The 15,846-nt window shown below is 47.5% G+C and overlaps 1 protein-coding gene across 1 annotated transcript in view; it reads left to right on the forward strand.

The window, feature by feature from the left end:
* LOC121280876 (glutamate receptor 1-like) overlaps window positions 1–15,846 on the forward strand; it is a 240,228-nt gene that overhangs the window by 106,744 nt on the left and 117,638 nt on the right. The window contains exons 3-8 of the mRNA XM_041193199.1: window positions 5,426–5,665; window positions 7,537–7,721; window positions 8,668–8,721; window positions 13,007–13,168; window positions 14,418–14,585; window positions 15,141–15,245. Of these exons, the coding sequence (XP_041049133.1) occupies window positions 5,426–5,665; window positions 7,537–7,721; window positions 8,668–8,721; window positions 13,007–13,168; window positions 14,418–14,585; window positions 15,141–15,245 (914 nt within the window). The remainder of the gene's footprint in view (window positions 1–5,425; window positions 5,666–7,536; window positions 7,722–8,667; window positions 8,722–13,006; window positions 13,169–14,417; window positions 14,586–15,140; window positions 15,246–15,846) is intronic.

Raw genomic sequence — 15,846 nt, forward strand, 5'->3', positions numbered from 1 at the left:
ACCTCATAAAGGTCTTTAAAACGATGAAAGGTTTTGATAGCGTAGACATGGAGAGAACGTTTCCACTTGTGGGGGAAGAACAAAACTAGAGGCTGTCAGTGCGAGGTATTCGCCAAGAAATCAAATAGGGAATTCAGAAGAAACCTCTTAGCTGAGGGAGTGGTGAGAATATGGAACACACTAATGGAGTGATTGAAGTGAATGATATGGAAGCAATTTTTAAAAGTTATTCTTTCATGGGATGTGGGTGTTACTGGCTAGGCCAGCATTTATTGCCCATCCCTAATTTACCTTGAAAAGGATTTATGGGGAGACAAGACAAGCCTTTGAGGGGGAATAGAATAGAGGGCTACGATGATGGAGTTAGATGAGGAAAGGAGGGAGAAGACTCTAGTGGAATCTAAACACCAGTATGGACTAGTTGGGCCGAGTGGCCTGTTTCTGTCCTGTCCATTCAATGTAATTCTCAGTGTATAACAATTCCTGTTCATCACTCAGTTATTAGGTATGCACTAGAAGCTGGTCCAGTTAAGAGGAGTGGGTCAGATGATATGTGTGTAAGTATCTGGTGTTGGAGCAAAGGTTCAGAAACTGTATTTGGGAGGAAATCTCAATGTCACCTTAAAGGTGGACCACATCGGTTTTAATCCATCCTAGTCTTGCTCTTATATAGTCTTAAGGATTAAGCTACAAAGTGATGATAGTCATTTATAAAGCTCTGGTTATATTGCATCTGAAGTCATAGTATTCGGTTCTGGGCACTGATTCTCAGGGAGGGTATATTGGCCCGGCAGGGGGTTCAGCATAGATTCACCAGAATGATACACAGGCTAAAAGGGTTAAATTGTGATTACATAAACAAGGTTTGTATTCCCTCAAGTTTAGAAGATTAACAGGCAATCTAATGAGGTGTTTAAGATCATTGAAGGAGTTGACAGGTTAGACAGAGGAAAACTATTTCCTGTAGTTGGGGCACGAGTGGGGTGGAGCCCAGGACAAGTGAGCATAACCTCACCCTGCGGTGTTCTGTTTCTGAGTGGGTGGAGTGGCGAGGGGAGTCCTCATGAAATAAAAAGAAAGAGCTTGTGTTTATCTCGCAACTTTCACAATTCCAAGGTGCTTTACAACCAATGAAGTATTTTTGAAGTATCATAATGTAGGAATCACAGTAGTCAATTTGCCCACAGGGAGATCCCACAAACAATAAGATAAATGAAAAGCCATCTGATTTAGTGGTGTTGGTTGCAGGGTGAATAATGGCCCCAAGACACTGGAGAGAACTCCCCTGCTTTTCTTCGAAATAATGCCCGTGGGATTTTTTGCGAGGGCCTCAGTATAACATTGCACCTTAAAGAACCATGAGCTGAGCCGAGAAATACAGGCAAGCTCACATCAAGTTAGGTGGATGCAAGAGAATTTGATGAAACATACCTGGAAGTATTATATACGGTTCTGGTTTCCCTACCTAAGGAAGGTTATACTTGCCATAGATCACAGAATAACAGAATTGTTATGGCGTAGAATTAGGCATTCGGCCCACTATGTCTGCAGCAGCAGATGGGGTGCAGCAAGCGTTCACTAGATTGATTCCTGGGATGAGAGAATTGCCTTCTGAAGAGATCTGAGTAGAATGGGCCAATACACTCTGGAGTTTGGAGGAATGAGAGGTAATCTCATTGAAAGAGTGGGAGATCCATTTGCAGAAGCACTACACAGCTTTATGTTAACTCTGAGTGCCTAGGGAGCACTGTGAGCTGCTACTTGCACAATGACACACTATTCCTTATTGCTATCATTAAAGAACATTGCATGAATCAGGCAAGTAGCAACTCACAGTGCTGTCTGTCCACAAGGAATCAATGTCAAAAGTGGCAGTAAGCGAATAAGTTTCTCCCCTGTAAGATTCAAAGGGGTCTTGGCAGGCTGGATGTTGAGGCCAGTTAGGGCTTAGCTGAGGAGAAATTTCTTTGTGACAAGGTTGTGAATCTTTGGAATTCTTTACCCTGGAGAGCAATCATTGAGTGTATTAAAGGCTGAGTTGATAGATTTTGGACAATAAGAGGCTCAAAGGATCTGGAGATTGGATGGGAAAGTGAAGTTGCATTTTGGGGATCAGCCATGATCTTATACAATGACAGATCAGGTTCAGGGGGCCATATAGCCTACTCCTCCTCCAATTTCTTAAATGCCAGACTTGTCAATGATGCCCACATTCTCAGAATAAATTGCAACACTAACTTACGTTTATATAACACTTTTAACGTAATAAAACATCCCAAGGCACTTCACAAGAGCATTATAAGCAAAACTTGACACCGAGCCCGATAAGGAGATATTAGGACAGACAGCCAAAATCTTGGTCAAAAAAGAGAGGTTTCAACAAGTGCATTAAAGAAGGAAAATGAGGTAGAGAGGTCAAGAGGTTTTGGGAGGAAATTCTGGAGCTTAGAGCCGAGGCAGCTGAAGGCATGACACTTAAAACTGGGGAATACTCAAGAGGCCAGAATTAGATGAACAAAGATATCTTGGAGGGTTATGGGCTGGAGGGATCACAGGAAAAGGACAAGATGAGGCCATGAAGGGATTTGAAAACAAGGATGACAATTTTAAAATTGAAATGTCGCTTAAGTGGCTACCAATGTAGGTCAGCGAGCACAGGGGTAAGGTGGGAACAGGACTTGCTACAAGTAAGGAGAGTAAGGGACAGCAAAGTTTTGGGCGACCTCAAGTTTTTTTCTTTGTTCTTTCATGGGATGTGGGCATCTCTGGAAAAGTCAGCATTTGTTGCCCATCCCTAATTGCCCTTGAACTGAGGCACTTGCTAGGCCATTTCAAAGGGCAGTAAAGAGTCAACCACATTGCTGTTGGTCAGAAGCCACGTGTAAGCCAGACCAGGTAAGGACAGCAGATATCCCCTCCCTAAAGGATATTAGTGAACCAGATGGGTGTTTGTGACAATCAGCAATGGCTTCACGGTCACCATTACTGAGACTAGATTTATATTCCAGATTTATTATCCGTTCATGGGATGTAGGCGTCGCTGACTAGGCCAGCACTTATTGCCCATCCCTAATTGCCCTTATTCAGAGCACATTTAAGAGTCAACTGCATTGCTGTGGGTCTGAAGTCACATGTAGGCCAGACCAGGCAAGGACGGCAGATTTCCTTCCCTAAAGGACATTAGTGAACTGGATGGGTTTTTACGACAATCGACAATGATGTCATGGATTTTTATTAAATTCAAATTACACCATCTGCCATGGTGGGATTCGAACCCAAGTCAGCAGAGCATTACCCTACCACTATGCCTTGCCCCAAGTTTACAGAGGGTAGAATATGGGAGTGCATTAGAGTAGCCAATCCTAGAGATAACAGAGACATGGATGAGGATTTCAGCAGCAGATGTGCTAAGGCAGGGATGGAATGCAGCAATATTATGGAGGTGATGATTGACAGTCTTAGTGATGGGATGGATATGTGGTCAGAGGCTCATCTTGGGGTCAAATATGATGCCAAGGTTGTGAACGGTCTGGGGAGTTGCCAGAGAAGAGGGATGGAGTAGGTAGTTAGGGAGCAGAATTTGTAGCAGAGACTGAAGACAATGGCTTCAATCTTCACAATATTTAATTGGAGGAATTTTCTCCTCCTGCAGTACTGGATGCCAGCCAAGCAGACTTTCTCCACCCCCAGCAATGAAAAAAGAAAAGGGTATATATCCACTCCTTTAACTGGAAGCTTCACCCAGTTTGTAGTTAATGAACTTCATCACGAGATAGAAATGGATGATATGGGTAGATATATGTTCAGCCTATTTCCGAGGAGGTGGTGGCATAGTGGTATTTGTCACTAGACCAGAGACCAAGGGTAATGCTCTGGGGACCTGGATTCAAACCCCACCATGGCTGATGGTGAAATTTGAATTCGGTAAAAATCTGCAATTAAAAGTCTGACGATGACCATGAATGAAACCATTGCCAATTGCTGTAAAAACCCATGTGGTTCACTAATGCCCTTTGGGGAAGGAAATCTGCTGTCCTTACCTGGTCAGGCCTACATGTAACTCCAGACCCACAGCAATGTGGTTGACTCTTAAATGCCTCCTGAACAAGGGCAATTAGGGATGGGCAATAAATGCTGGCCTATCCAGCAATGCCCATATCCCATGAGTGAATAATGAAAAAAAAGTTGAGTTCATACCTAGAGGTCCTACAGACCCTCACCCTCTTTCACCCACCCCATTGCAGCATCCATTGATGTCTTAAAAGTTCAATTGCAACAATCCTCACTTCAAGATTATGACTTGAAGCTCCTCTGAAGAATCTGAATGTATAACCTAGGCTGACACTCTAGTGCTGCATTGATCAATGCGCCAGCACTCTTAAGTTAAAAAAAAAATCCCGTGGCAGTATTCAAAGAAGAGCAGAAGGGATTTCTCCCAGTTTTCTGACCAGCTCTCCCACCAGCCAACCGAAAACCAATTATCTGATCATTATCAAACAAGCAGTCTGAAAGTTTAGCAGCCGCAGAGAAATGCAATTCAAAGTCTCAGTCGTTAGGTTTCGATAGTTGGACCTAAGTTGTTCTGACAGGACCCCAGCGGAAACATTTATCTCTCAGACGCTGACTGACTTCATGGCCAGAATTTTTTGCTCGTCAGGCGAGTGCGCGTTCGACCCAAACAAGTGTGAAATGCCACTCGATATTTCAGTCGCCGAGCACGCGATGGACTTGGCAGCGTGCCCACCGACAATTAACAGGCCTATTAAGGCCATTAAAGTACCAATTAAATGAAATTTTTCGCTGCCCGTCCACCCTTAACGGTAGGCGGGCAGGTGAAAAGACCAAGCGGCCTTTGCGTTTTTTAGGGAACCTCATGCACGGGCGGGATGGGGATTTCCAACAGCGATTTAAAAATGAGATAAAAATTTGAACATCTCATTAATAACATGTTCCTGCTCATGTGTCAGAGTCACGTGAGGGGACATGTTTCTCGCCATTTCAAAAAATTCTTTATTTTTAATTTTTAAACCTTCAGCTCCCTGAGGTAGCTCTGTGCCTCAGGGAGCTTTTCCTGTGCGCAGTTGCGCGCTCTCCCTTGCCCCCACCAACACAGGCAGCGCTGAGCACTGCAGCGCGGGGTTCATGCGGGGCGGGCCTTAGTTGGCCTACCAGCATGAAACCGTGGTCATGTCTCGACCACGGGTGGCGGTCCGCTTCCAGAGTGTTCCCACTGCCTTCCCCTCCCCCACTGCTGAGCCCACCCGACGAGGGCAAAATCCTGGCCCATGTTTCCATTGTTGGTTTTTAACACCTTTTTTTTTCTATTTCCAAATAAATTCGCACTTTTATCAAATGAAATTCTTGTGACCAACAGAATGTAATTTGCTGTTGCTTCTTTTTTTCCCCCCCCCAACCCCACCCCCAGTCTGCTCGCTGTTTGCTCGCGGAGTCTACGCGATCTTTGGATTTTACGACAGGAAGACGGTAAACACACTCACATCGTTTTGTGGAGCTCTGCACCTTTCGTTCATCACTCCCAGCTTCCCCGTCGACACCTCCAACCAGTTTGTCATTCAGATGAGACCTGACCTACAGAATGCACTGCTCAGCCTCATCGAACATTACAAATGGCAGAAGTTTGTGTATATTTACGATGCCGATCGCGGTAAATAAACTTTCATCCCATCCTACATAGAATCATTTTGCAACCCATGCGGTGACTATACGTTGTAACCACAGTAAGCATTGCAGCCTCTCTGTAAATATTACTGTTCACTCATTAATATCTTGAGGCTTTCCAAATTTCGGGAATTGTGCATGAGATTGGAAATTTTCAAGCGTCGGGAAACGGTGCGAGGGAGAAACCGGGAACTACTGTCAGTTCAATAAAAGCAAAAAAAACTGCGGATGCTGGAAATCCAAAGCAAAAACAAAAATAACAATACCTGGAAATACTCAGCAGGTCTGACAGCATCTGACATGCGGTGAGGAATACAGTTAACATTTCGAGTCCGTATGACTCTTCAACAGAACTAAGGCAAAATAGAAGAGAGGTGAAATGTAAGCTGGTTTAAGGAGGGGTGGGACAGGTAGAGCTGGATAGAGGGCCAGCTAGATAAAGGAGAATCTCCACCTATCACTGGCCCTCTATCCAGCTCTACCTGTCCCACCCCTCCTTAAACCAGTTTATATTTCAGCTCTCTTCTATTTTTCCTTAGTTCTGTTGAAGAGTCATACGGACTCAACGTTAACTATATTCCACTGTCAGCCCAATGTTGGTTCTGGGGAAGTTACTAGAGTCTGTCATTATGGATTCAGTGACTGAGGGCTTGAATAAATATCAGCTAATCATAGAGAGTCAGCATGGATTTATTAAAGGTACGTCGTGTCTGACTACAAAGGAAACATTTGCAGGGTGATGAGGAAATTACAGGGGAGTGGGAGTAATTGGACAGCTCTTAAAGAGATGTTACAGACACTAAGATAAAAGAAAAATACTGCGGATGCTGGAAATCTGAAATAAAACAGAAAATGCTGGAAAAATTCGGCAGGTCTGGCAACATCTCTGGAGAGAGAAACGGAGTTAACATTTCGAGTCTAATATGACTCTTCTTCTCCAGACACAATGTCCTTCTGCCATGCTGTATGATCCTATGATTGAATGTTTTTATGATGAACCAAGTAGAAATTTTTTAACAGCCCTCTCAGCTTGTCCTGACACTTTCAGAGATTGGTGTACGTACATCCCCAAGTCTCTCTCTGTGCCTGCACCCCCTTTAAAGTTGTACCATTTAATTTATATTGCCTCTCCTCATTCTTCTGACCAAAATTTTTAACTTCACACTTCTCTGAAATAGATTTTATCTGCCTTGTGTCTGTCCATTCACCGGCCTATGTCCCACTGAAGTGTGTTACTTTCCTCCTGAATGTTTACTACACTTCTGAGTTTACATTTCATCTGCAAACTTAATATTATTTCCTGTATCCCCATTCTGTCAATAAATATATATATTAAAAAGAGCAGAAGTCCCAATACTGACCCCTGGGGAACACCATTGCATCCTTCCCTCCAGTCCGTAAAACAACTGTTCACTGCTACTCTCTGTTTCCTGTCTCTTAGCCAATTTCATGTCCCAGCTTTCACTGTCCCTTTAATCCTCAGAGCTTTTTTAGAAAGTCAATTATGTGGTACTTTATCAAGCACATTTTAAAAGTCCACATGCACAATACTAACTGCACTGCCCTCATCAACTCTCTCCATTACTTCATCGAAGAACTCAATGAAGTTCGTCAAACACAATTTTCCTTTAACGTCTTTATTATCCCATGTACTTCCAAGTGACAATTAATTAATTTTTCTCACCTGTACTCAGGGGAGAACACAATTGACTCAAAAAAGAAAGGCTTTGAAGTTTAACAAAGATCTCTCAGTACCAGAGACCTGGTGGAGAGGAGAGTGTTAAAAGCTCAGACGAATGTTCTTGTGCTTGACGGCAGAGTCTTTGCTGAACATTGATGTCTATTGTTCCTATTCAGGATTGTCCGTCCTACAGAAAGTGCTGGACACGGCTGCAGAGAAGAACTGGCAGGTGACGGCAGTCAGTGTTGAGACCACCACTGAAGAAGGTTATCGGATGCTCTTCAAAGATCTGGACAAGAGAAAGGATCGGCACGTCATCATTGACTGCGAGGCCGATAAACTCAGCACCATCATGAATCAGGTGACACTGGGCATATGCACTGGGCGGGCATGGGACAGACACCGGGCAACTGAGAGAGGGGGGAGGCAATCGGAAAAGAGGGCAATCAGAGGAGGAACAATTAAGCGATGGGGAGGGGTGATTGGTGAAAGAGAGGGGAGATCAACCGGGTGAGGGGATGGAGGTGGCAATGGGAGGGGTGGGTATAAAACAGTGGCCAACAGTGCCCCATGGTTGGAATGTGGAGCCTGGAGCAGCAAATATATGGAAGAATCCTACCAGTTGTGAAGTACTCACTTTCAGAAGCTCTCGGGGGGAGATGGTGGTGCAGTGGTAGTATCACTGGACTAGTAATCCAGAGACTTAGATTAATGCACTGGAGACATGGGTTCAAATTCCAACATGGCAGCTGGCGGAATTTAAATTCAATTAGCTAAATCTAGAATTGAAAGCTAGCTTCAGTAATGGTGACCATGAAGCTATCATCAATTGTTGTAAAAACCCCCTTGGTTCATTATGTCCTTTAGGGAAGGAAATCTGCTGTCCTTACCTGGTCTAGCCTACATGTGTCTCCAGACCCACAGCAATGTGGTTGACTCTTAAAAATGCCCTCTGAACGAGGGCAATTAGGAATCGGCAATAAATGCTGGTCTAGTCAGCGATGCCACATTCCATAAATGAATTAAAAGAAAGAAAGAATTATTTCAGCTCATTCCATCCAGCCCCCATTCTTGGAGCTGTCTAATTCTGTGGAAGATTTCCTCCGAATCACCACCGCTTCTCGAAAGGTGCACATTCTTCGGGGATGGAGGGAGTTCTGAGATCAGGGTTCCGGGATTAAGGAGCTTGCCATCTGGGTCACTCTCCTGCTGTGATTGTTAATATTTTTGCACCCATCACATAGGGCAAGCCTTGAGCTGGCTTCTACACTAGTAACAGAACGTGTTGCACTTTCTGTATTTTACAGATCATAAACATCGGAAAGCACATCCGAGGATATCAGTACATCTTTGCAAGCCTGGTAGGTTTACAACACAGCCTTACCACAGAAATGCTAATGTTGCATCGTTGTTCAAAGAGGGAGAAAGGGATGATCCGAGTAATCACAGACCAGTCAGCCTATCGTCAGCAGTAGGCAAATTATTGGAAAATTTCTGAAAGACATAAATCGTCATTTAGAAAGGCAGGGATTAACCAGCATTGATTTGTTAAGGGATGGTGGTGCCTGACTAATCTGATTGAATTTTTTGAGGAGGTAATGAGGGTAGCGCATTTGATGGGGATTTTAGCAAGGCTTTTGACGAAGTCCCACCTGGCAACCTGGTCAGGAAAGAAAAGAGTCAATGGGATTCAAGGGCAAGTAACAAGCTGGATCCAAAATTGGTTCAGTGGTATGAAGCAAAGGGGTAATGGTCAACAAGTGTTTTTCTGACTGGAAGGCTGTTTCCACTGGAGTTTATGAGAGTTTATGAGTACTGGGCCCCTTGCTTTTCATGTCAATGGTTTAGACTGAAATGTAGGGGGAGTGATTAAGAAGTTTGCAGGTAATGCAGAAATTGGCCATGTGGTTGATGGTGAGGAAGAGAGCTGTTGACAGCAGGAAGATATCAATGGACTGGTCAAGCGGGCAGAAAAAGACAAATGGAATTCAATCTGGAGAAGCATGAAATAATGCATTCAGGGAGGGCAAACAAGGCAAGGGAATACCAATAAATGGTAGGATACTGTGAAGTGTAGAGGAACATAGGGACCTCGGAGTGTCATGTTCACAAATCCCTGAAGATAGCAGGACAGGTGATAAGGTTGTTAACAAGGCATTCTGGATATGTCCCTTTATTAACTGAGGCATAGAACATAAGTGCAGGCAGGTTATGGGAGTGAAATATAAAACACACTTTAGACCACAGCTGGTGTACTGTACACAGTTCCGGTCACTGCATTATGGGAAGGACGTGATCGCATGAGAGAGGGAACAGAGGAAATTTAAGATGATATTGCCAGGAATACAGTATCATACCGAATGAAAGATTGTATAGGTTGAGGTTATTTTCTTTGGAACAAAGGATTCTGCGGGGGAGAATTCATTGAAGTGTACAAAATTATGAGAAACCGAGATAAAGTGGATAGGAGGGACCAATTTCTCTGAGCAGAGAGGTGAATAAACAAAAGGGAGAGATTTAAAGTAATTGGCAGAAGGGTTAGAGAGAAATTCAGTAATCCCAGCTCAGTCAGCGAGAGAACAGCCTGAATCCCAGCTCAGTCAGTGAGAGACCAGCCCTGAATCCAAGCTCAGTCAGTGAGTGACCAGCCCTGAATCCCAGCTCAGTCAATAGGTGACCAGCCCTGAATCCCAGCTCAGTCAGTGAGTGACCAGCCCTGAATCCCAGCTCAGTCAGCAAGTGACCAGCCCTGAATCCCAGCTCAGTGAGTGAGAGACCAGCCCTGAATCCCAGCTCAGTCAGCAAGAAACCGGACCTGAATCCCAGCTCAGTCAGTGAGAGACCAGCCCTGAATCCCAGCTCAGTCAGCAAGTGACCAGCCCTGAATCCCAGCTCAGTCAGTGAGAGATCAGCCCTGATTCCTAGCTCACTCAGCGAGAGACGAGCCCTCAATCCCAGCTCAGTCAGTGAGAGATCAGCCCTGAATCCCAGCTCAGTCAGCGAGAGACCAGCCCTGAATCCCAGCTCAGTCAGCGAGAGACCAGCCCTTAATCCCAGCTCAGTGAGTGAGAGACCAGCCCTGAATCCCAGCTCAGTCAGTGAGAGACCAGCCCTGAATCCCAGCTCAGTGAGTGAAAGACCAGCCCTGAATCGCAGCTCAGTCAGTGAGAGACCAGCCCTGAATCCCAGCTCAGTCAGAGAGAGACCAGCCCTGAATCCCAGCTCAGTCAGTGAGAGACCAGCCCTGAATCGCTGCTCAGTCAGAGAGAGACCAGCCCTGAATCCCAGCTCAGTCAGTGAGAGACCAGCCCTGAATCCCAGCTCAGTCAGAGAGAGACCAGCCCTGAATCCCAGCTCAGTCAGTGAGAGACCAGCCCTGAATCCCAGCTCAGTCAGAGAGAGACCAGCCCTGAATTCCAGCTCAGTCAGTGAGAGACCAGCCCTGAATCCCAGCTCAGTCAGAGAGAGACCAGCCCTGAATTCCAGCTCAGTCAGTGAGAGACCAGCCCTGAATCCCAGCTGAGTCAGCGAGAGACCAGCCCTGAATCCCAGCTCAGTCAGTGAGAGACCAGCCCTGAATCCCAGCTCAGTCAGTGAGAGACCAGCCCTGAATCCCAGCTCAGTCAGAGAGACCAGCCCTGAATCCCAGCTCAGTGAGTGAGAGACCAGCCCTGAATCCCAGCTCAGTCAGTGAGAGACCAGCCCTGAATCCCAGCTCAGTCAGTGAGAGACCAGCCCTGAATCCCAGCTCAGTCAGCGAGAGACCAGCCCTGAATCCCAGCTCAGTCAGTGAGAGACCAGCCCTGAATCCCAGCTCAGTGAGTGAGAGACCAGCCCTGAATCCCAGCTCAGTCAGAGAGAGACCAGCCCTGAATCCCAGCTCAGTCAGAGAGACCAGCCCTGAATCCCAGCTCAGTCAGTGAGAGACCAGCCCTGAATCCCAGCTCGGTCAGTGAGAGACCAGCCCTGAATCCCAGCTCAGTGAGTGAGAGACCAGCCCTGAATCCCAGCTCAGTCAGTGAGAGACCAGCCCTGAATCCCAGCCCTGAATCCCAGCTCAGTCAGTGAGAGACCAGCCCTGAATCCCAGCCCTGAATCCCAGCTCAGTCAGTGAGAGACCAGCCCTGAATCCCAGCTCAGTCAGTGAGAGACCAGCCCTGAATCCCAGCTCATTGAGAGACCAGCCCTGAATCCCAGCTCAGTCAGCGAGAGACCAGCCCTGAATCCCAGCTCAGTCAGTGAGAGATCAGCCCTGAATCCCAGCTCATTGAGAGACCAGCCCTGAATCCCAGCTCAGTCAGCGAGAGACCAGCCCTGAATCCCAGCTCAGTCAGTGAGAGACCAGCCCTGAATCCCAGCTCAGTCAGAGAGACCAGCCCTGAATCCCAGCTCAGTGAGAGACCAACCCTGAATCCCAGCTCAGTCAGTGAGAGACCAGCCCTGAATCCCAACTCAGTGAGTGAGAGACCAGCCCTGAATCCGAGCTCAGTCAGTGAGAGACCAGCCCTGAATCCCAGCTCAGTCAGTGAGAGACCAGCCCTGAATCCCAGCTCAGTGAGTGAGAGACCAGCCCTGAATCGCAGTTCAGTCAGTGAGAGACCAGCCCTGAATCCCAGCTCAGTGAGTGAGAGACCAGCCCTGAATCCCAGCTCAGTCAGAGAGAGACCAGCCCTGAATCCCAGCTCAGTCAGAGAGACCAGCCCTGAATCCCAGCTCAGTCAGTGAGAGACCAGCCCTGAATCCCAGCTCGGTCAGTGAGAGACCAGCCCTGAATCCCAGCTCAGTCAGTGAGAGACCAGCCCTGAATCCCAGCTCAGTCAGTGAGAGACCAACCCTGAATCCCAGCTCAGTCAGTGAGAGACCAGCCCTGAATCCCAGCTCAGTCAGTGAGAGACCAGCCCTGAATCCCAGCTCAGTGAGTGAGAGACCAGCCCTGAATCCCAGCTCAGTCAGAGAGAGACCAGCCCTGAATCCCAGCTCAGTCAGAGAGACCAGCCCTGAATCCCAGCTCAGTCAGTGAGAGACCAGCCCTGAATCCCAGCTCGGTCAGTGAGAGACCAGCCCTGAATCCCAGCTCAGTCAGTGAGAGACCAGCCCTGAATCCCAGCTCAGTCAGTGAGAGACCAACCCTGAATCCCAGCTCAGTCAGTGAGAGACCAGCCCTGAATCCCAGCCCTGAATCCCAGCTCAGTCAGTGAGAGATCAGCCCTGAATCCCAGCCCTGAATCCCAGCTCAGTCAGTGAGAGACCAGCCCTGAATCCCAGCTCAGTCAGCGAGAGACCAGCCCTGAATCCCAGCTCAGTCAGTGGGAGACCAGCCCTGAATCCCAGCTCAGTCAGAGAGACCAGCCCTGAATCCCAGCTCAGTCAGTGAGAGACCAGCCCTGAATCCCAGCTCAGTCAGTGAGTGACCAGCCCTGAATCCCAGCTCAGTCAGTGAGAGACCAGCCCTGAATCCCAGCTCAGTCAGTGAGAGACCAGCCCTGAATCCCAGCTCAGTCAGTGAGTGACCAGCCCTGAATCCCAGCTCAGTCAGTGACAGACCAGCCCTGAGTCCCAGCTCAGTTGCTTTTAAGCATTGAACAGAGCCAGGCTGTCTGTGGCACATGCCGGTAATATGCTTCTTTATGTTTGATTTGTATGAAGGGTTTATTGGACATGGATCTGGATAAGTTCCAGTATGCAGGGGCGAATGTGACAGGCTTTCAGATCGTGCGGCCTGACAGTGCTCAAGTATCAAAATTCCTGCAGCGTTGGAAGAAACTGGATGGCAAAGAGTATCAGGGAGTTGAGGGACATAAACTGAAGGTAGGAGGTTTTAGCACGCTACAGCTCACTCTGTCATCCAATATTCATTCTTCTTTCCTCATGAACACGAAGTCACTGCGTCACCCATACTGAGTGAGAATAATGTGGTCGAGACTCAGAGCGACTGATAATAAGAACATGGAAATAGGAGCAGGCACAGGGCATTTGGCCCCTCCAGTCTAGTGCACAATTCACTAAGATGCAGGTAGCAGGACAGGTGATAAGGTGGTTTACAGGGCATATGGGATATTTTCCTTTATTAACCAAGGCATAGGACATTAGAACAGACAGGTTATGGGAATATAATATATAAAGCACTGATTAGTCCACTGCTGGTGTACTGCGCACAGTTCTGGCCACTGCATTCTGGGAAGGATGTGATCGCACTAGAGAGGAGACAGAGGAAATTTAACGAATATGCACATTGAACCATTGTCAATGTGTTGGAGCTGATAAGTGATGGAATTAGAAAATGCATTTGTGCAATACTCAGCCATACAGCCAAACTTGTTCCCTCACTTCTTGCCCAAACCCTACACCTCTTGATTCCCTACCCGACAGTGTAAAGACCTGTCAGTCTCAGTCTTGAACATGCTCAATGACTGAGCGTTCACAGGGCTCTGGGGTAGAGAATTCCAAAGTGATCCTGGCTGAGTATTTCAGCGGCATTCTCAGTGCAAGGTGTGCCGGGCCCACAATCTACTGTCAGTGTTATTGGAAAGGGGATGGGGAAACACTCTTCCTAGTGAAGGAAGTTGAACTGAAGGATGGTAGGAGGAAGGCCTCGGAGTCAAGGATGAGGTGGAAAACCCAGAACTAGATATAGAGTGTGGCTCCCCTTCTGGGGCCAATTCCAATTGCTGGCCAGTGACTCCGGGTGGGTTTTTTAATGGGACAGGGGAGTTGGTGGAGGATGTCTCTTTAGTTAAATCATTTCTGGGTCCTGCAGTGATTTCTAATTGTGTGTAAGTTCGTAGCTCAGTGCGTCCTGCCCACTGACAGCTGCTGCCAGGAACCATGGTGTTCAGAGAGAGCCTGACACCTCTGGCACCATGCAGCACTGTCAGAATAAACTCCTGACGATAGAGTGAGCCTTTCAGGCAATTGAAGATTTCAACAGTTCACTGTTCACGCCCTGTCAACCTCTCGCTTGCACTGTGATACCTCAGCAGAGCACTCTCCGGATTCTCGAGTCCCAGTTCTCAGACAGGAGCTAATTCTCACTCCATGTCCCTTTCCCTTCCTGCAGTACACATCAGCCATGACCTTTGACGGAGTACTCGTGCTTTCGGAAGCCTTCAAGTATCTACGCAAGACACGGATTGACATTTCACGGAGAGGCAACGCAGGAGATTGTTTGGCAAACCCGGCTGTACCTTGGGGTCAAGGGATAGACATTCAACGAGCTTTACAGCAGGTACTGCACTGCGACCGAGCACTTCTGGGGATCCCTCGACACTGTCGCATCAAATACTCCCAGAGCAGGTACAGCATAGGGTTAGACACAAAGTAAAGCTCCCTCTACACTGTCCTCATCAAACACTCTCAGGACAGGTACAGCACAGGGTTAGATAGAGAGTAAAGCTCCCTCTACACTGTTCCCATCAAACACTCCCAGGACATGTACAGCATGGGGTTAGATACAGAGTAAATCTCCCTCTACACTGTCCCCATCAAACACTCCCCGGACAGGTACAGCACGGGGTTAGATACAGAATAAAGCTCCCTCTACACTGTCCCCATCAAATACTCCCAGGGCAGGTACATCACGGGGTTAGACACAAACTAAAGCTCCCTCTATACTGTCCCACCAAACACTCCCACGGTAGATACAACGTGAGATTACTTATAGAATAAAATTCCCTGTACACTGTCCCATCAAACACTTCCAGGACACATACAGCATGGGTTAGTTACAGAGTAAAGCTCCCTGTTCATGATAAGATTTGTTTTGTGTTTGACTGCACTCCAGGTTCGTAGTGACGGGCTGACTGGGAACATTCAATTTAATGAATATGGACATCGGACCAACTACACGGTCAACGTGTTGGAGCTGAAAAGTGATGGAATTAGAAAGGTAAATTCCTAATGCACTGTAGCTCCTCAAACTACACAAACTACCCTGCCCAACCACGGATACCCCCCAACCACGTGTACCCCTCAACCACGCACACTCCCCCAACCACGCATTCCACCCCCAGCCCTGTATACCCCCCCAACCACATCTAACCTCCAATCAGGTGTACTCCCCAATCACGCATACCTCCCCAACCATGCCTACCCTCCCCAACTACGAGTACTCCCCCAACCATGCATATCCCCCAACTATGCGTACCCTTCAACCACGCGTACCCCCCCAACCACGCATATCCCCCCAACCACACGTGCTCCCCCAACCATGCCTACCCCCAACCAAGCATATTCCCCAACCACGCGTACCTCCCCAACTATGCATACCACCCAACCATGCCTACCCTCTCATCACACGTACTTCCCCCCAACCATGCCTACCCTCCCACCACACGTACTCCCCCCATCCGTGCCTACCCTCTCATCACACGTACTCCCCCCAACCATGCCTACCCTCTCATCACACGTACTCCCCCCAACCATGCCTACCCTCCCACCACATGTACTCCCCCCATCCGTGCCTACCCCTCCAACCACACATATTCCAC

Source organism: Carcharodon carcharias, chromosome 8 (genome assembly GCF_017639515.1).
Source record: "Carcharodon carcharias isolate sCarCar2 chromosome 8, sCarCar2.pri, whole genome shotgun sequence".
NCBI lineage: Eukaryota > Metazoa > Chordata > Chondrichthyes > Lamniformes > Lamnidae > Carcharodon > Carcharodon carcharias.